This window comes from Eretmochelys imbricata, chromosome 24 (assembly GCF_965152235.1).
Source record: "Eretmochelys imbricata isolate rEreImb1 chromosome 24, rEreImb1.hap1, whole genome shotgun sequence".
Classification (NCBI taxonomy): domain Eukaryota; kingdom Metazoa; phylum Chordata; order Testudines; family Cheloniidae; genus Eretmochelys; species Eretmochelys imbricata.
The window spans coordinates 9,964,441-9,984,876 of NC_135595.1; the positions used below are offsets into that span (position 1 = coordinate 9,964,441).

The following is a 20,436-nucleotide window of genomic DNA, read 5'->3' on the forward strand; positions in this document are numbered from 1 at the left end:
CGTGTGGAAAGACACGAGTGAGGTTTGGGGCTTGTTAGGAGACAGTAGACAGGGCAACCCAACCCCATGGCGGGTAACTGGAGGCAGCTGCCCAGGCTGCATGGGGGATAGCTGGGGGCGGCTATGCGGAGCCCATAAGGGTCACTGGGGGCAGCTACTCAGCCCCATAAAGGTAACTGGGGCAGGGCTGCACAAAGGTTTTTGGGTGCCTAGGGCAAAATCTGAAACTGAGCTCCTCCCGCCCCCCAAAAATGACCCTGGAGACAAAAGAAGAATTCTGGCTGTGGGTGCAAAGACACTGGCGGGAGGTGACTCACCCATCCTGCGGGCCTGGGCCTGGCTCCCTGTGTGGGGCATGGGGACCCAGCACGCGGGGTCGCAGCCCTGCTCCGCTTTGGCCCGGCTGCCCCTGCCCCACGGAGCAGCCTTGTGCCCTGGCACCCAGTGCCGCAGCGTCACTGATTCCTGTCCCACAGGCTCGGGGGCCCTCTCGAACATGGGGCTGGGGCAAACTGCCCCTTTCATCCTGCCCTGGCTGGCCCTGGCGGGGCGTGAGGGAGACTGCCAGGACCAGGCGTTGGTCACCCGCCCTCGCTCTCTGTTTTTCAGACAGAGGAAACCCTGCACCTGCGGGGGGACAGCCGGCAGGGAAGCCTGCGGGGAGACAGCCTGCGTGGCACCAGCATCTGCTCCGTCTTGGTGAGGCGCGGGGTGGGGCTCTCAGGTCGCCCTGCAGGGCGGGTCCCGTTGCTCCTGTCCTGTGCTGATTCCCTTGGAGCTCGGAGTCGCGGCCCCGGGGAGGTGGCTGCGGGAGCCCCCTGCAGAGTCCCGTGGGGTCAGCAGTCGGACGGGAACTGGCATCCGGGGGGGGGCCCTCCCACCCCTTGGAGCCCCTGCAGCCAGTGGCTTGGCCTGAGCTACTGCAGCCCAGGCTGCCTTGGAAAGCGAGGGTCCAGGCCCCCAGGATGCACCCCCCCCACTGCTCCCCCTGGCCAAGGCTGCTGAGGGTGGGCTCCTGCAGAGAGGGGTTCCCTGCTCTGGCACATGTGTGGATGTGCTCACGCATTCTCACACCTGCTAGCTCACACCTGGACACCCTCACATGCACCCCTCCTCACACACGTCTTCACACCCGCTAGCTCACCCATGCTCACGCACACATAGCCCTCCGCCTGGGGACTCCTTTGTGCATCTCACACTCACAGGCCTGCCGCCCTCTGGTGCCCGCACACCCGCCCAGCCTACGCCCACACCGACCCATGTGCATGCGTACTCCCCATCATCGCATTTCAGCCCAGAGCAAACCCCTCGTGCCTCGGGCCCTGAACCCCGGCAGAGCAAAGGGAAGCTGCCAGGGCACCCAGCCCCCAGAGAGCAGGTCTCCTGGCCGAGGTTACGCTGACCCCTACTGGCCTGGGCAGGGAGGACCACAAGTCATACACTGACAATGGATATTCAGGCTCCTATGGCTTTCCCCAGGAGGGGAGAAGGTTTCCCAGCAGGTGTGTGTGTGTACGTCAGGGGGAAGTGCTGTTCCTCTGAGTCCTGACCTGCTCTGCTCAGCCAGTGGCTAGACTGCCCTCTCCCTAGCCACAGCGCCACCCAGTGGCTGCCCCGGGATCTCCCCAGGGATTAGCTAGCAGCTAGAGGGTGGGTGTGTGGGAGGACGTGTTCTGGGAAGGGGAACTCCCTGCTCTGCCCCCCAGCCCCCCAGCTCAGTTGTTGTCTCCCCTGGCTCAGAGCGAGGAGGCAGAGGGGCGCAGCTACTCCACCCTGTCGACGGTGCGGGAGATTGAGACACAGACGGAGCAGCCCCCGGCCCCAGCGCTGGTCCCCGAGGAGGAGAAGGAGGAGAAGGAGAAAGAGAGGGAGGAGGAAGAGGAGGAGGAGGAGCGGGAGGAGAACACCATCAAGGCAGCCATGACCCACTTTGTGCAGGAGAACGGCACACTGCGGGCCAAGCCCACCACCAACGGCATCTACATCAATGGGCGGGGCCACCTGGTGTGAGCCAGGGGCCACGGGCACGGACTGGCCTGGTGCCGATCAGGGCCGGGCCCTGGACACACAGATGTCCCCTGCAGCCTGCCAGCCCCTCCCGCTGGGACTGACCCACTGAGCCCTTGTACAGACAGCCTGCTCTGGCTCTGGATTTCTGGAGAGGGCAGATCTGGTTCACTGTGGGGCAAAAGGGCCCTTGGCCAATTGGGGGGTCCCCTGCCCCCGCATTGGTCCTTGCTTCCTGCAACAGCCGCCTAGCTTTTCTGCATGGGATGTTTCCTGCCCGGCTGGCCCCGAGGGCCCCATGCATGCTCCTCCCTCTGCCCTCTGCCGCAGTGGGGCTGGAGAATGTGGTACCTGCCTACCCTGTCCTGTCTATCCCCAGAGGCAGGACTAGCCAGGAAGCGGCTCTGACGACTCAGGGAGCTGCCTACATCCCGACTGGGGGTAACAACTGTGGGGTCACGCTGCCTCCTGTAGGGGGCACTGTCACAGCCACTGCATCTGGCCCAGGTGGCGCTCGGAGCCACGCCCCCCAGCACGGTGCAAGGGTGGGACCCCAGCCCTCTGTTGAGTCTGTCCTCTGGGCGACCCCAGGGACAGGCCCTCCCTGGAGAGCCCCCGGCTTCCTGTGCCATTCCTGGGATGTCTCTGTGCTCTGTGGTGCCCACCAGTGGCCGCGGGCGGACTAGCGTCAAGGGCAAGTGAGCGCGGAGACACCCCAGCAGGGGCACTTAGGGGTGGGGGAATCGGCGCCACCTGCTGGGCAAGAGGAACCCAAGCGCCTGCCTCAGCCCCATGCACACAGCCCGCCCCATGGGGCTTGGCATCTTGGTAAGGCAGGGGTGCGGCACCCCTGTGGCCGGGCTGCAATGAACACTGGGGTGTGAGAAGGTCTGGACCAAGACTGAGGGACACAGACAGACCCTGTGGTTCTCTCCGCTCTCTAGATCCCAGCCTGGGTCCCACAGCTACAGACGGGGTTGCTCAGAACACAAGAGAGCACTGCCCCCCTGGCCTCACCGGCTCCCCAACGCCACAGGGCCCGGCCCCAGGAGCTAATCTGGGCCCAGCCGGGGTTCAGGGGTGCTCGCCCTGGGTGGTTTAATGGAGGTAAAATTCCTCTAGTCCTGGGGCGACTGGGATCCTGGTGCAGGGAGTGGGGCTCTGAGGGTCTCCAAATACTTTGGGAGGGTTGAAGTTCACCAAAGGTTTTTTTCCTGGTTGTTTAAAGCCATGGGGCTTCCCTCTCCCCCACCTCAGTTGTAATGCACAAGTATTTTAAACCCTTGGGTTTCTAGTTAAAGGGGCAGCCATGTCCGGAGCCCCAGCCCGCACAGCTGAGCGTGGGGTCGGGAGCAGGGATTGAACTGGGGATCTGCAGCGCTAACAAGCCGAGTGTGAACCAAAAGGAGAAGACCCCTGAGCAGCATCAGGCGCTGCATGGACGGGCCCAGCAGCTGGATGTGGGTGACACCCGCTGGGTTACAGAGCTGGGCTGGGTTTGATTCTTTCCCTGGGGTTTCTCTCCTTGGCAGAGTACAAACAGGCTGAGCCCCAGTGGGACCCCAGCAGGGTTGAACCTGGGCCCAGCGCATTCTCCCAGTCCCGGTCCACACAACCCCATGCCAGATCATCGTGCCCCCCGGACACGCTCTCCTCTGTGGCCATGCATGGTGTTAGCATTGGCAGAGCAGCTGGGGTTGAACCCCGAGGGCTGTTCCTGCCCAGAAAGGTCTCGTTCCTGCTGGGGTAGGGGGCCTGTTTGCAGGCCCAACACTCACCAGGGGGTGAAGTTTTGGCAGGAGGGAGGAGTAGGGCCATTTGTCTAAATCCTTAACAGAACGGCAGCCCGGTGACTCTTCAGCGGATGCTGGGCCACGGTTCCCCCAAGGTGGCCGCACCCTGTTCCCCTCGGAGTCAGTTGCAAACCTCTCCTGGGCTGCAAGCCCTCTCCCCCATTTGGTCATTGGCAACCAGAGGCTGGTTCATCGCCACGGGACGCTGATGCTGCAGGTCTGCACAGGAGGGCAACTCGTGGCTCCACAGAGGGACCAACCGGAGCCTTGCCATTGACACCCTCCTTGCCCCCTAGGGCTTTGGATCAGGCTCTGTGTCCTCTTTGCCCCATGTCCGATATTTTGGGGAGGGCCCCTCCAGAGCAGACCACCCCTCCCCCCCGACAGCAGGAGAGCACATCTGTCCTGGAGGAGTGGCTGGGCTTCATGTCAGGCCTGGTGGAACCTCCTGCAGTGTGAAATCCATGGAGGGGTGCCGGGGACGGATTTGGCTCCTGGTCCCTGTGGGCGGGGGGTACCCGGAATCAGATCAAGAATACGCCAGGCCCAGTCTGGCCTGGTGCAGAATGCTGCTGCCCCCTGGTGGTGATATTTATAACGTTTTTATGTATGGTTTATTTCTATGTTTTGCTGCCCCTCCATGGGCCACTCTCAGGGCAAGAAAGACCTAGAGTGGTGAGGTCTAAAGCAATGAGTGTTGGCCTAACCCGGCTCCAAAGTAAAGCCCCCGCAGGGGTGGATTTAGGGCTCCAAGAAAGTCCTGCTTGGCACGCAGGTAATGCTCCCAATCCGCCTAGCCAGCGGGAAGAGGGGCCGGGGCTGTGCCCTGCGGGATCTGAGTGAGATGGGAAAGTGGAGGAGTAGGGATGAAGCTTTTCCATGGTGTAGAAACAGAGGGTTTGCTGCCTTGGCTCAGACGCCTGGCCTGTCTCATCCCATCTCCTCACCCCCTGTGAGATTGGATCAGACCACGGGTTCTTCTAGGCCCCAATCCAAAGCCCACCGAAGTCACTGGGCAATTTTCCATTGACTTCTGGGACTATTGGCGCAGATTCCATGCCCCACATCCCACCTCCACCAATGGCCAATACCTGATCCTTCAGCTAAAGACAAGCCCTTGTGCGTGTAGCCAGCTGTGCCATGCCTCCAGACCCCTGCCGTCTGGCGCCCAAAGCGTGAGAGTGGTTCTTACCTTCAAATTGTCTTGGGAAAGGAAATTAAACCAGGTTTGAAAGCCCAGGCCCAGGTCGATTTCAGAGGGGCAATTGTGTTGCATTTTTGATTCCGAGGGGTTTGGGGGTAGTCTCTGGAGTTAGTGGCGGGGATTCCCTGTCCTGTGTATGTTCTGTAAATGTGTGTGTATATAGAGCTCCCTATCTATGTGTATATAGATGTATATGCCTATTCTTTTTGTTATATGTAGTGCTGGTTTTGTAAATAAATTCCCCATTTGGCACCCTGGGACTTCTGGGTTAGTCCCTTTTGCTTGTCTCCTCGGGGGCTCCTGGCCTGGCTGAAGGAGCCAAATGGGCGGTGGGTCGGGGGGAGCTCAGAGAACCTCAGAGCAAACGGCCCGGAGCTGGAGAAGAGGAAAGGAATGAATATGAGCACTTGGCTTTCACCCACATGGGCAGTGACTGGGTTTGGTGCCCATGGCAGGGTCGTGTGTGACTGTGAGAGAGAGAGGGAGCGAGAGAGACCTGTGACTTGTGCGTGTGTACATATGCATGTGATTGTACATGCATGCACTTGTAATTGTGTGTTTACATGTGTGTGATTGCGTTTACATACATGATTGTATGCATGCACATGTGAGTTTGTGTGTTTGCATGCATGTGAGTGTGTTTGTGTGTGCACACTTGTGTGATTCTATGTTTTACGTGTGTGGTTTTTGTTAGTGTGATTGCATCTGGGAGTGCACTTGGCTTCACTGCAAAGTCAGCTTGTCTGGCAAATCGCCTTTCGTCCACACACACGAGCCCCTCCCTTGGGTGTAGTGGTGCTGGGCACTCAGGCTGGGCACTCCTGCAGGGCTAGATGGTAAAGCCCAAGTGAGCCCAACCTGTCAGCTGCTAACACGACCACTCTGCAGTGTGGATGCAGGAGTGGGTAGGTGTCAAAGTCTGTGTGTGTGTGTATCTGTATATGATGAGTGTGTCTGTGTATCTGTGTGTAGCAGTGTGTGTATCTGTATATGATGAGTGTGTCTGTGTATCTGTGTGTAGCAGTGTGTGTATCTGTATATGATGAGTGTGTCTGTGTATCTGTGTGTAGCAGTGTGTGTATCTGTATATGATGAGTGTGTCTGTGTATCTGTGTGTAGCAGTGTGTGTATCTGTATATGATGAGTGTGTCTGTGTATCTGTGTGTAGCAGTGTGTGTATCTGTATATGATGAGCGTCTATGTATGTGTATCTGTGTGCATGTATATCAGTGTGTGTGTATGTATCTATGTACCTGTGTGTATCTGTGTGTGTGTCTGTATATGATGAGTATGTGTGTATGTATCCATGTGTGTGTGTGTATCAGTACATGTGTGTATCTGTATATGAGTATCTTTGTATGTGTATCTATGTGTGTATTCATATGCGTGTATGTATCAGTATGTGGGTGTATCTGTATATGTGTATCCGTGTGTGTGTGCGTGTGTGTGTGTGTGTCCATGGGCATGTGTGTATCTGTGTGTGTGTGTATGTAGCCATGTGCGTGTGTGTGAATCAGTGTGTGTGTCTATATATGATGAATATCTGTGTGTGTATCTGTGTTTCAGTGTATGTGTGTATCAGTGTGTGCATATGTGTATCAGTGTGTGTGTATCTGTATATGATGAGTATCTGTGTGTGTGTGTATCTGTGTGCATATCAGTATGTTTGTGTATCTGTATATGATGTGTATCTGTGTGTGTGTGTATCTGTATCTGTGTGTGTCTGTATCTGTATAAGAGTATCTATGTCTGTGTGTCTGTAGATGAGACTATTTCTGTGTGTGTATGTAGCTATATGTGATGAGTATCTGTGTATGTGTATCAGTGTGTGTACCTGTGTGTGTGTATTTGTATATGTGTATCAGTGTGTGTGTATTAGCATATGAGGATCTGTGTATGTGTATCCGTGTGTGTGTATCTGTGTATCTGTATATGAGTATCTGTGTGTGTGTATCAGTGTGTGTGTGTTTATCCGTGTGTGTATCTGTGTGTGTGTGTGTATCAGTGTGTGTGTACCTGTATATGAGTATCTGTGTCTGTGTATCAGTGTGTGTGTGTATCCGTGTGTTTGTGTATCAGTGTGTGTGTGTATCCGTGTGTGTGTGTACCTGTATATGAGTATCTGTGTCTGTGTATCAGCGTGTGTGTGTGTATCCGTGTGTGTCTGTGTATCAGTGTGTGTGTGTGTATCAGTGTGTGTGTGTATCCGTGTGTGTGTGTACCTGTATATGAGTATCTGTGTCTGTGTATCAGTGTGTGTGTGTATCCGTGTGTTTGTGTATCAGTGTGTGTGTGTATCCGTGTGTGTGTGTACCTGTATATGAGTATCTGTGTCTGTGTATCAGCGTGTGTGTGTGTATCCGTGTGTGTCTGTGTATCAGTGTGTGTGTGTGTATCCATGTGTGTGTGTGTATCTGTGTGTGTCTGTGTATCAGTGTGTCTGTGTGTATCTGTGTGTGTCTGTGTATCAGTGTGTCTGTGTATCAGTGTGTGTGTGTACCTGTATATGAGTATTTGTGTGTGTGTATCAGTGTGTGTGTGTGTATCCGTGTGTCTGTGTATCAGTGTGTGTGTGTATCCGTGTGTGTGTGTACCTGTATATGAGTATCTGTGTCTGTGTATCCGTGTGTGTGTGTATCCGTGTGTGTCTGTGTATCAGTGTGTGTCTGTGTATCAGCGTGTGTGTGTGTATCCGTGTGTGTCTGTGTATCAGTGTGTGTGTGTATCCGTGTGTGTGTACCTGTATATGAGTATCTGTGTCTGTGTATCAGCGTGTGTGTGTGTATCCGTGTGTGTCTGTGTATCAGTGTGTGTGTGTGTATCCGTGTGTGTGTGTGTATCAGCGTGTGTGTGTGTATCAGCGTGTGTGTGTGTATCCGTGTGTGTGTGTGTATCAGTGTGTGTGTACCTGTATATGAGTATCTGTGTCTGTGTATCAGCGTGTGTGTGTGTATCCGTGTGTGTCTGTGTATCCGTGTGTGTGTGTACCTGTATATGAGTATCTGTGTCTGTGTATCAGTGTGCGTCAAAGTCTCAGGGCCAATGGAAATGTTTCCTTCCAAGCCCAAGTCGATGCTGTTGGAAGAGCCAATCCGTGTCCTGCGTCATGCAGCATCTTCCCGGTGTGCAGCACGCGTGGCTAGGGGCCGAGGGGAGGCTGGCGCTGGAGGACTGAGCTGCGACACAAGCCGTGGGAGCCCCTCAGCTCTATAAAGGGAACTGAGGAAACTCTTGAGAGCAGGGATCTGGGCCAGCCTCCCTCGGCTTCCGGAAAGGCAGAGCAGCTCCTGCGTTGAAGCTCAGGGACGGCAGTGGTGGGGGCAGGCGGGCGTGTGTGGAAACCTGCTGTTCCCACCCTCACTCCAAGGGAGTTTGTGAAATTGGCATGAGAGCGAAAGCGATGAGAAAGCTGCAGGCCCTTTACAATGCATTTCTACCTGCCTCTCACTAGCACCGGCCTTGCTGGCCTTTAAACTCCCCTCCCACCGGGCAGGAACCCTGCCTGGGCTGAGGGATGCTCTCCTGCCTGTGGAGAGTGCAAAGGGCCCACCCTTGGGGTCTCCACGCTGACAGCACCCAGCGCCGCGGCCTGGTGACCCACAAGAAGACTGGTTCCTAAGGGCGCCCCTATTGGTACATGCAGGGATTGCGCCATCCCCAATTCTCCCGATGTGGAAGTGAACCGGGGGGTGGGCGGCAGGGGCTCCATCCAAGGAGGTGGCCTGCAGTAACACCCCTCTCTCCCAAGCTAACGAAGCGTTGGCAGGAGTCTACGACCACAGATTTGGTATCGAGGGAGAAGAAGATGAGAAGACACCACTCACATCTGTGTGGGGGTGTGCTAGATTTGGATCCCTCTCCAAGGTGTGTGTATGTGACTGTGTGTGTGTTGGATTTGGATCCCTTGTGTTTGTGCTGTGTGTGTGTGTTGGATTTGGATCCCTTTCCAAGGTGTGCATGTGTGACTCTCTGTATGTGGCCCTGCGTGTGTTGGATCTGGATCCCATTCCATGGTGGGTGGGTGGTGTGAATCTGTGTGCGAGTCCATGTTTGTGTGAGTCCATGTGTGCATGGGAGCCAATGCATGGGTGAGTGACTCTGTGTGTCCGAGGCTGACAGGTTGTAGGTGTGAATCCATGTGTGCCAGCTTTGGATTCCCGTCCATGGGCGTGTGTGCGACCCTGGGGGGCTGGGTCTGTGTGTGTGCGGTATCTCTTTTGCGCCCTGTGGTTTCTTGAAGATGCTTGGGCAGGAAGTTAGCTTGGAGGCAGCAGAACTCACTTCCTGCCGGGTGCCGATCCCCAGCCCTGACAGCGAACAGGAGTGCAACGGTGCAACGAGTTTTACGTCAGGCCTGGGCCTCGGCAGCTTCCTCTCTTGGGTGCTGCTTCCGCTGCTGAGCCGCCCGGCTGGGGGCTCCCCACACCCTGGGGCTGGGCTTTTGGGGCTTCGTTCCCAGGCCACAGACTCTCTCTGGACTGATTTCTTGTTTGGATCCAGCCCAAGCGAAGATTTCGGCAGCCAGAGGTTGATGCTGTAGAGGCAACCATGGGGTGGATTTGAGGAAGAGACACCTCCCCAGGGCTGCTCGGTGAATGGCAGCCATCAAAGGGGCCGTGGGCTGAGGATTTCCTCACTGGCCTGCCGCGCCCCATGTGGGCCAGGTGGTCCCAGCAGCGGGAAGGGCTGGGGCTTGTGTGTTAGAGCCTGGAAGCCCCCGGGCTGGTCCAACCATCCCCATGTCTCTCGCCATGAAAGCCAGGCAGAAGGTGAAACGGAAAGGAGCAGCCAAGGACCGGGTCTTTGGGTGTGACCTGCTGGAGCACCTCCAGCACTCTGGCCAGGAAGGTAAGGGCGGTGCGCTCCTCCGGTGGCAGACCCTCCGCCCCTGCTCTCCATGGGGCTGCGGCAGGGAATGGGCCGGGAGACACCGCTCTGGGTGCTGACCCATTGCTCGGTGGGGACCCTCCCGGAGCCCCCAGTGCTGCTGGGCTGGTGTCTCCAGCACAGACCCATCCCCGCCGCCGGCAGTGGGGCTGGGCTGGTGCAGCAGCGGCTTTCTGTGAACATCCGCTTGCCTCTGCACGGAGCCTCTCTGGGTGTGTTCCTGAGCCTCCTGCTTTGCTGCCTGAGAGCAGCCTGGGCAGATGGGCCAGGGGTCAGGGCAGGAGCCATCCAGGTGCAGCTTTAAGCCAGTATTGCAGAATCCTGGTTTCACTTATCATTTGAATCCAGGCTGCACCGGGTATGGGGCCGGCCCTGAGCCGTCACAGGGTCCTGTCGTGCCGGGTATGGGGCCGTCCCTGAGCCCTCATAGGGCCCGTCGTGCCGGGTATGGGGATGGCCCTGAGCAGTCACAGGGCCCCGTCGTGCCGGGTATGGGGCCGACCCTGAGCAGTCACAGGGCTCCGTCGTGCCGGGTATGGGGCCGGCCCTGAGCCCTCACAGGGCCCGTCGTGCCGGGTATGGGGCCGGCCCTGAGCCCTCACAGGGCCCCGTCATACCGGGTATGGGGCCGGCCCTGAGTCCTCATAGGGCCCGTCGTGCCGGGTGTGGGGCCGGCCCTGAGCAGTCACAGGGCTCCGTCGTGCCGGGTATGGGGCCGGCCCTGAGCTGTCACAGGGCCCCGTCGTGCCGGGTATGGGGCCGGCCCTGAGCAGTCAGTACAAGCCAGCTTGGCATGTAGAATCTCAGCGTTCCCACAATCCCACTCGAAACCTGGATCCCAGAATCAGGCTCCTGCAGTCAGGGAACAGACACATGCCATGGGCCATGTCTCTAAGCAAAGCATCCCAGACCCGGGGGACCCCTGCCCTCCCTAGGCTCTGTCAGAGCTTGGGGCCCGTTGGCAGGGAGGCTGGCATGCTCTGTGGGGTAACCACGGGGTTCCAGTGCCCAGGGAGCCCCTCGGTCTGGAGTCCAAAGGTAAAACAGACAGAACCTTTGCTGCTGCTTTCAGAGCTGGTGATGTGGCCAGAGCCAGGGCTGGAGGCTGGGCCTGCCATGGGCAACACGGCTCCCCTTCCCCTGTTAGAGCTGGAGGGGTGAGGGGCAGAGTCCTGGGAGAGCTGGCACCCCACAGGGATAGAGCCCTCATTGCAATGCCCCTAGCACCCCATGGGGATAGAGCCCTCACTGCAATGCCCCTGGTACCCCACAGAGAGCCCACACAGCAGTGCTCCTGGCACCCCATGGGGATAGGGCCGTCCGCACAGGGCCCCTGGCACCCCACGGGGATGTAGCCCTCACTTCAATGTCCTTGCCCCACCCCTTGGTTCTCAGGATCGGTTCTGGCAGAGGTGGCATCAGGGTGGTGATGGGGAGGAGGCCCGCATGTTACACACAGGAAGTTGACTCTGTGTAGCGGGTGCCAGGCCCTGCCACTGGGCAGAACAGCAGCTCAATGCACAGCAAGAGGGGGGTGGAGGCATGAATCATGCTGATTGTTTTGCATTTGCTGGGCTCTTGCTGACAAGGGCACTTGCATCACTGCAGATTGAGCAACAGCGGGAGCTGCCAAAGGAAATGCAAGCAAGGCCCTAGTGGAAGTGCTTAGTAAACACGCTGAGGGACCTGGGGCTACCACAGGGGGTGCCCCACAGGGCCCTGTCCCACAGCCTGAGAGCAACACCCACAGGTGTTCATGAGAAGTGGAGCAGACCCAATGCTGAGGTGTAGCTGGTCAAGTGGTAGGTATCCCAACATGCATTGCTTTGGCTGGGCTGTTTCGAGCTGGCTAGAGCATTGCATGCTGGGATGTCTTGTCACCAGCGGCCATACCTGTGCTAGAACCATGCTAACTTGCAGTTACATCCCAGTGCCCATCGCCTGAGGAATTCAGACCCATTTAAAAGGGGGTGATTAGGGCTATGTCCATTTTACAGATGGGGAAACTGAGGCACAGAGCATCTAAGGCTGACATTGGCAAAGCCAGGAGCCCACAGGCAGCTAGGTAAGGGATCCAATTTAGAATCATAGAATACCAGGGTTGGAAGGGACCCAATGAGGTCATCTAGTCCAACCCCCTGCTCAAAGCAGGACCAATCCCCAATTTTTGCCCCCAATCCCTAAAAGTGGCCCCCTCAAGGATTGAACTCACAACCCTGGGTTTTATCAGACCAGTGTTCAAACCACTGAGCTATCCCTCCCCCAAGCTGTCGTTGTAAGCTGGGAGCTGTGAAAGCTCTTTTAATAGCCATCATCTCAGCGGGACTTGCGCCTGGCCCCTCCAGAGCTGGCAGAGAGGGTCTGTGCAGCTGGAAAGGCCAGAGGACTGGGGCTCCCTAGCAGAGCTGGGTGGGAACGAGTTTTCCGTCCCACAAATACTCTGGTGATTTTGAAATGTTTTCCCCTCTCAAACTGGGACGGAAAGTCGAAATCTTGGAAATTCTCATGAGTGAAAAAAGTGAATTTGTTCCTGTCGGGTCAGATGAAACATTTTTCATTTGGATTTCAACCTTCTTTTCAACCTTTTTTTCTGTTGGTCATATTAGCTTAAATTTCAAACCAAAAAGTCCCTTTGAGACAGAAAACTGGCCTGGTGCATTTTGAAAATGTCAGACCCTGCTGGCCGTTTGAGGGCAGCTTTCCTCAAGGTTTTTTCCCTTTGGGAGACTTGGCGGATCTGACCCTGGCCCATGAGCCAGTTCTGGTTTTGACCAATCTGCATTTTTCGGTGAAAAAAAGCGTTTGTTGAGAAATTCCCGAGCAGCTCTCCTGAGGCGCTGGGTGCTGTTGAAACCCCTGCGCAAAGCCCCTAGGGATCCAACAGGTCTCCTGCCACCCCCTGAGCAGTGGGTTACACCCAGCACCTCTGGAAGCCAGACTGCTTCACCTATCGCTCCCTCTCCTGATTGGTTGCCTGCAGCATCTCCCCCTGTATTGGCCCAGATCCTCAAAGATATTTTGATTTCAATTTAGCTCCACAAAGGCAGCGTGCTCTAATGGACGCAGCACCAGACTCAGACACCTCAGGGGGTCTAGTCCTGGCTCTGCCGCTGACCAGCTGTGCAACCTTGGGCAAGTCATGGCCTCTCTGTGCCTCAGTTTCCCCTCTCACATTTTGTCTATTCAAACTGCGAGCTTTTTGGGGCAGGGGGCTGTCTTTCAGTGTGTGGGGGCCCCTGATCGAGGTTGGAGCCTCCAGGTGTTAATTAGTCATAGTGGGCTTCCTAAATCTGGATTTAGGCTCCTCAATTTGCTTATTCTGGCCTCTCGTCATCCCCTGGCAAGTGAGCAGCAAGAGGCAGGGGTTAAGAGCCAGGTGCCTGGTCACACACTGGTCAGGTCACAGATGTGATCATCAGGTTGCAGCAAAGGCTCTGACGTTGCAGTAACTCTGGTCTGCTCCTGAGTTGCTGGGCAGCACTGAGGGGGGTGGATGCAGGATCCTGGACTCCGTGACAGACCCAGCAAGGCTTCCCGGGCTGCCGGAGATCCTGAGTGGGAGCAGGTGTGGGAATCAGCGCGTGTCCGCCCTGCAGTGGCTTCCCAGTTCTTTCCCCATCCCCACAAGGGCACAGCCCGCAGCTGTTAGTCACTTTCCAGGAAGGCCGCCTGAGCTGAAATCACCTGGTCGGGCAGGAAACACATTTTGCAGGAGGCTGGTGCACCAGGAACTTTGCTCAGCGAGCGTTATCCTCTTCTCCCGCCACACGCATGGTCAGCGGCCGCCCGTGCCTGGGGTGGAGGCAGGGGAGCTTCTGCCTCTTAATGTCAGGCTGGTCTTGTTGCTAAACCGCTTCTCGAATGGGCAGGTCGGCTACATCAGGAGTCACTGACCTGCAGTGATATGATCAGGGGTAGCTTAGGAGGGCACCGTCTACTGTCACTCCAAGGTGCTCATCTGTGCCCAGACGCCCCTGATACTCCACCTATGTCTGTTTCCTGTCCCCGGATGACCTCGGAAATCCCAGGTGCTGAGAAGGGAACTAGGCTGATCAGAGATATAAAGGGCCTGTCTTACAAGAGGAGACTCAACCGGCTCGGCTGGTTTAGTAGAGGGGATGCGATTGCTGTCTATAAATACTCAGCGGGGAAAACACCAAGGAAGGAGAAAAGCTGTTAAAGCCACAGGACAAAGTTGGCACAAGAACAAATGGGGATAAACTTTCCGGGAATTAATTTAGGCTCGAAATGAGAACAGGCGGAGCGGGGAGGTTCTGGACCAGCCTCCCGGTGGAAAGAGCAGGGGGCAAACAACCTAACTAGCTCTGAGATGGAGCCTGAAGGGTTGCTATGAGGTGGCTGCCTCTGATAGCAGGAACTGGGCTCCTTCCAGGCCCAACTTCCCATGAACTAGCAAGTCCAGACCATTAACGTCGAAGGTCCGGTTGCACAGAGCCAGTCATCCTGTGGATAGTGCTTTCCAGTAGACAAAGCAGGTCCTGGACTGTGAATTACAACCCCTCGCTGGGATGCTAATGACTCCATGCTCCTCAGTGGGAAGCAGCTAAGGAGAGAGACTGTCATGCCCCAAGTGACCTCAAAGACGAGTGTTTACAGCAGCCGCCACTGAGATGGGGTGTCTGTTTTGGGCCATCCAACGTGAGACCAGAGAGATGTGATTTTCAGAGGCTCTGAGCACCCACAACTCCACATGGGGACAGTGGGTTTGCAGCCCCTCTGGAAACCAGACCCTCTGTGTGGGCTCCCCCAAACTGTGTCAGCGGGCACTTTGGACAATTTGGGCCTAACTCTATACAAGTAAAAAGAAAAGGAGTACTTGTGGCACCTTAGAGACTAACCAATTTATTTGAGCATGAGCTTTCGTGAACTACAGCTCACAGCTCATGCTCAAATAAATTGGTTAGTCTCTAAGGTGCCACAAGTACTCCTTTTCTTTTTGCAAATACAGACTAACACGGCTGTTACTCTGAAATCTATACAAGTAGCACTTCACCCAAAGATGAAATGCAGCCACCTCTGGGGTGGAAGGTTGAACAGCTGCACGGCAATGCTTGCACGGCAGTCTGGAATTAGAAGGTGGTGGTGAGGAATATTGTGCCCAACTGAAAGTGGGGGGAAACGTAGGGGACCAGAATGTTCTTTCCCCAAGTTGAAATGTGGGCAGGACATGAGCATAAAAAGTGACCAGCCCAGGGCCATGGAATGTCAAACCTACAGAAGTGGCCAGGACCTCAGTCAGAGGATGGTTCCCCTAGCACCGTGCCAGGGAGTTGTTCAGTAATGAGAACAAGAAAAGGATACATCTCTAAGTCACAGCCACCACTTCCGGTAGTACCTTGGGTTTCCCCTTATTTGTGTATTAACCAGGTCAACCCTACGTAGCTGATGAGCCCAGAGAGAGGAGATCGGGTGGGGGGGGGAGGGCGCTAGAGGTTATAAGAGGCCTCACTCTGCCCTGATTGTCTCTTGTTGCAGAGACGATGGTAGCGGGCGATCGCTTGGTGTTCCTACAGTGCCACTTCTGAAGTGAAATGTTGCAGGCAAAAAGTCATGTCCTGGCCGTAATTAGATGGCATCTGTTAATTGTCTAGATCATTGGCATGCGCCTTGTGAAATCAGCTTGCGTTGGTTCTTAGCGCGAAGCCCATCCAGCAATCCGCAGCTCACGCGGCCGCGAATGCCTGAGCTGCTCAGTCATCACAGCGGCTGGTCAGACGTGCCGCAGCGTGGCAATCGCAGCTGTGGGCGATGGAGCGCCCGGGGTGCTGGGCTCTAGCCCCGCCCGCTCTGGAGGGCCTCCGAGCTCACTGACACACTCGGAAGAGTTGGTGGTAGGTGGGCATTTGCAGAGGCAGCGGCTGCAAGGTGGCAGGTGTAAAACTCTGTCTATGTGGTAACAGCCAGCCACAGGGATGGTCACTCAGAACTCTGTGGTCTAGGCCCTTGCTGCATGCACCAAAGAGGGATCCCCTTTAGCTGGCTGCAGGCATAGAACAACCAGATCTAGCCTCTCGCCCAAGGCCTAATGAAGGTATGGTCACTGCAGGCCCCGGTTTAGGGCCCCAGCTCCCAAAGGCATGTGATAAGACTAGAGTGCTTGCTTTTGAAAAGGTGACACAAAGGGGACCCTTATGGCCACAAAGAAAAGCTTGAACATGTGACCTGGTGTAAGTGCTACAGCGATGCAGCCTGTGTCTGCAGAGAGCCTAAGCCCATTGCTATGGGGGGGGGTGCTGCCACACACAGCTTAACAGGTTAATGCTGATACCTGCTGCTTTGGGGCCCCTAATGTCACAACCACAGCAGGGATTCGCTCTGCAGCCATTTGGCTCTGCTGGGGTCACGTCTCCAGCCTGCCCCACCCCAAAGTCCTCTGCGAGTAAAGGCACCGTGTCCTCCCTTTTTAAGGAAGGACCCCACCTGCTTAAGGCAGGGGCTATTGATCTGTGGAGGCAGGAGGCCCAAGGGTGCCCGGAGAGGAAAGGGGGCTGGGCTCCCACAAATCCATCTCTTGTGTAGGTAGCTCCTGATACTGCAAACCAAACAGGACAGGGCAGAAGTGCAGAGGCTGTGGTCACAGGTTGCCTTAATTGGGTGCTGGAGGGAAATATTTGGGGTGGGTTCTGGGGCAGAGGTTTAGGGTGAGCACCTGGTGGAGGAGGAGTTTAGGGTGAGCACCAGGAGGGTGAGCACCGGGGCAGGGGGGGAGGAGATATTTAGGATGAGCCCTGGGGGAGAGATATTTAGGGTGTCTACTGGGGGGTGGGGTTAGCCCCTTCATGGTTCTGCTACAGGGTGGGGGGTCTTCATGTGTCGTCGTTCCCCACAAATCCCTCAGTTTGGGTGGGTGGGGGCAGAGCCCTCCCTCCTCAGGGACAAACCAAAGCCGTCTAAGGCAGGGAGCATCAGAACTAGTGCTGGGCCTCCAGTAGACATCTCTTGTATGGGTGCCCCTGCAACTGCCACCCTAAACTGGGGGATGGATGGGATCGTGGGGACCCCCCAAGGGAGGCTAGATCTAGGATCCTGGATTACAGTTGCCTGGCCCTGCTCCTCCCCCCCCCCCCGCCCCCGGCATCTGAAATCGGTAAAAAATCAGCCCCAAATGAATGGAATTAAGATGTTCAGAATCAAACCGGGAGTGTCCACATGCGGGCTGGGTCTGAGACAGCCAGAAGCGGGGATGACACCTGCTCTAGTTCTTTTGCTTCCAGTCTGAGTGTAGACAAGTGCTGAGCTCCAGGATCACCTACCCCAAGCGTTGAAAAATCAGGAGCCTGGCCACTAAAACAACTTGAGATCGGCTTCAAAATCAGGCAGTGGTTTTAAAAAGAATACATTGTGGGGTCTCTTTCTTTGCCGACTTCAGGGGTCACATTTTCCAGCTTGTCTCTGCAACTGTGAGGCCTAAAGAACCTAGGAATTTTTGCCTCAAAGCTGAGATCTTCATGCAATCCCCTGTCTCCAGCCGCTGGAGCTTTAAGACACCAAATATCGCGAGACTGGGAATTCGTGCATAGTTGTGTGTGGTTGCTTGTAGATTGATTTAAACCTGACATATTGGGGTACCTTGGGCTGGTAAATGTACAGTCACAACACCGCTGTGAGCAGGTTTAAACTGATACAAGAACATCCATCCACACACGAATTTGCACCAGTTTAACTAGAAAGGGTTTTGAAACTGGATTAAGCTGAGTCAATGCAACTTCTGAATAAAGGTAATGGGTGTCTCACCCTTTTTGTGTCTCTAGCCCCTTTGCCAGCACACACACGCGTGCGCGCACGCTGGCTGAGCACAGCGATTTCACGCCGCACACTGGGAGTGCATTTCATTTCCTGTGTGTGGTGAAGAAATGAAATCGGCCGGTGACTCCACCCAGTCAAATCTCCCCAACCAGAGACCAAGTCAGCTGACGCAGATTTGTTCCTTTTTCACTTAATGCCCATCCACTGTACTGAAAGGTCCCCATAAGCAGGATCTGGGGGGGGGTAGGGAGGGGTCTGCACCCTAGGTACAGCCATGCATGTGATGCAGAGCGCAAGACAGAATCCATGCATTTCCATGGTAATTGCAATGAGTACATTGTCACAGTTTGTTAGTTATTTTATGGTAGAGGCCCCAACTGAATTGCGGCGCTAGGAGCTTCACATACATATAAGTGACAGCTCCCGAAAGAATCTAAATGGACATTACACAGATGGGAAACTGAGGCACAGGGTCAAGTAAGTGACTGGTCACGCTCACGCACACAGAGTAGCTAATGTCATCCCTTAGCCTTGTAAAGCCTGGACATGCCATTCTAATCCCAGCCAACAGGGGGCGATGGTCTCTCTCTCACACACACACACAGCCTTCAACCCATGCAGCGCAGGACGCAGAAGGCGGGGAGCAGCGGGTTTCCAGTGAGGCCATGAGACCCCCCAGGAGCAGCCCTGGTGTTGGAGCAGGGAGACGCTGTGCGGGAGCGGAGCTGTGCATGGCTGAGAACTGTGAGGCTGCCCCGGGCAGAGGCAGGCAGGTCCCGCTAGGGTGGCTGAGCTCAGGTGTGACAGGTGCTACAGTCCACATGGAACCCTGCTCCCAGGCCTCGCCTCCGAGGACTGCAGGGACTGGGGTGCGGGGGTGAACCGTGAACACTTGCTGCTCTCTCCCTGCTAGCCATCTCCAGACCCCACCCCCAGCCCCCTTCCCTCATCCGGCAGGGTGCCCCCCAGGTCTGCTGGTTCCTGTGAGGCAGGGGCGGTTATTTTCCAAATGCTTCTCAGAACTCTTTGCAAGGAGGGCTCAGGACAGTCAGAACAAAGGATTCTGGGGGGCCACCCACTCTCTGACTGTCCTCTGAATTGGAGCAGAGTCTGCCTTTCGGGGAGCCCGGGGGCAGAAACTCCCCAGCCCCGGCTCAGCACTGGCTCTGTGGTGACTGCCCCTGGGGCTCTCCCAGCCAGGGCCTTTTTGCTGTGATGCCCTGGGCAGCTGCCTTTTAGAGCTCCTGCAGCCAGGAATTTGTCTACACAGGAAAATTAATCTGGAGTAAGGTCAGGTGTCAATTTAAAGTAGATTAGCTGTTCCTCATTAACTCCACAGCCCCACATTAGTGGTCTCCTCCTGGTGGTTGCCTGCTGCTACTGCACCCCTCTAGAGAATCCAACCTCCCTTGGGAGATCAGCGTGGGTCTGACAGCTGTGGCTGGGCCCCGAGGCCCGGAGGGGTGGAAACTCCTTCCCAGCTGCCCACTTGAGAGCAAGACATCACGCATCTCTGCTGGGGAGGAGGAGTGAAAGGGGGACATCGCAGCAGACTTGCCCCGCTCCAGAAGAGAAGAGCTCGGGGCTCTGGCCATTTCGTGGCTCTAGTCTGCCCCCCCAGATTTGCTGCTGAGCTCCGGCTGACTCTCCTCTCTCCCCCCAGTCCCCCAGGTGCTGAGGAGCTGCACCGAGTTTGTCGAGCAGCATGGCATTGTGGATGGGATATACAGGCTCTCCGGGGTCTCCTCAAACATCCAGAAGCTGAGGTAAGGACAGGGGCTGAAAATGCCTCTGATTGGAGGGGACACTTGTGCATGTGTGTGGGACAAGTGGGGGGGCTTCCCATGTGTCTGATACACTCGTGGCATCTGTGACACAACACGTGGCTCTGAGGGGCCCCTCATTAAAAGCTGTGGGTGAACTTTTCAAAGCTGGGTGCCCAAGGCTCCTACATGCACATCTAGGGACCTGCCTAAAAGGGCCAGTTTGAAACTCCCGAGTGAAGTGGGGGATTCCCCATCTCTTGTTGTCTTCAAATCCAGCCAGGCTGCCTTTCTGGGGGATACACCATAGTCAGACACAACGTATTGGGCCCAATATACAGGTTACTGGGTGAAATGCTCTGGTCTTTGTAATACAGGGGGTCAGACAAGATGCTCTAGTGGCCTTAAACTCTATGATCTAGGAATTTTTAAAGGTGCTGAGCTCTTTCTTTCTTTCTTTATTCCCTGAAATCTCCCATAACACACCTCTAGGACCTGAATAGTATTTCATAAAATAACACACCTCACTTGCTGGTCGTCTCAACCTTGGAAAACTCACATCCAGCAGTAAAATACAGATCAGCCTCAAATTTGCCCCGAAGGATAAAAGACTGGGGGAAGAGCCAAACCTTTACCCTGTGCTCTGAATGTCAAACAGACTCAGACTCCTGCAGAGCTGTGGAGGAAGCAGATTGCAAAGCTAAGACAGCCCCTCTGAGAATGCAAATCTAGGGCCTGTTATTTGAGTCCCAGCTGATCTGAACTGTGGGGACGAAGCACAGTTAGAACTGGGTCCCAGACATTGCAGGGCCTTAGAGATCATTAGAGCTGGCTGGGAACTGGGGTTTCTGTTCCACAGGAAATTCTGACATTTCAAAATTGGTTTTTGCTCCGAATTGGAATGAAAAGCTGAAATTTTGAAAATTTCCTAAGATGAAAAGTCTAAAAAAAAAACCCCAATCTGGAGCCAGCGAAACATTTCGTGTTGCTACTGTTGAAATGTTGAGTTTCAGTC

General features: G+C 55.6%; 2 protein-coding genes across 4 annotated transcripts in view; both read left to right on the forward strand.

The window, feature by feature from the left end:
• Nucleotides 1-2,010, forward strand: part of NECTIN4 (nectin cell adhesion molecule 4) — a 40,431-nt gene extending 38,421 nt beyond the window's left edge. The window contains exons 8-9 of the mRNA XM_077841625.1: nucleotides 610-699; nucleotides 1,741-2,010. Coding sequence (XP_077697751.1) covers nucleotides 610-699; nucleotides 1,741-2,010 — 360 coding nt within the window. The remainder of the gene's footprint in view (nucleotides 1-609; nucleotides 700-1,740) is intronic.
• A 7,477-nt stretch (nucleotides 2,011-9,487) lies between these two features.
• The window catches only part of ARHGAP30 (Rho GTPase activating protein 30), a 48,324-nt gene continuing 37,375 nt past the window's right edge, over nucleotides 9,488-20,436 (forward strand). For all 3 annotated transcript variants that reach the window (XM_077841351.1, XM_077841353.1, XM_077841352.1), the window contains exons 1-2: nucleotides 9,488-9,852; nucleotides 19,322-19,424. In XM_077841351.1, the coding sequence (XP_077697477.1) occupies nucleotides 9,744-9,852; nucleotides 19,322-19,424 (212 nt within the window). In that variant the 5' untranslated portion in view covers nucleotides 9,488-9,743. The remainder of the gene's footprint in view (nucleotides 9,853-19,321; nucleotides 19,425-20,436) is intronic.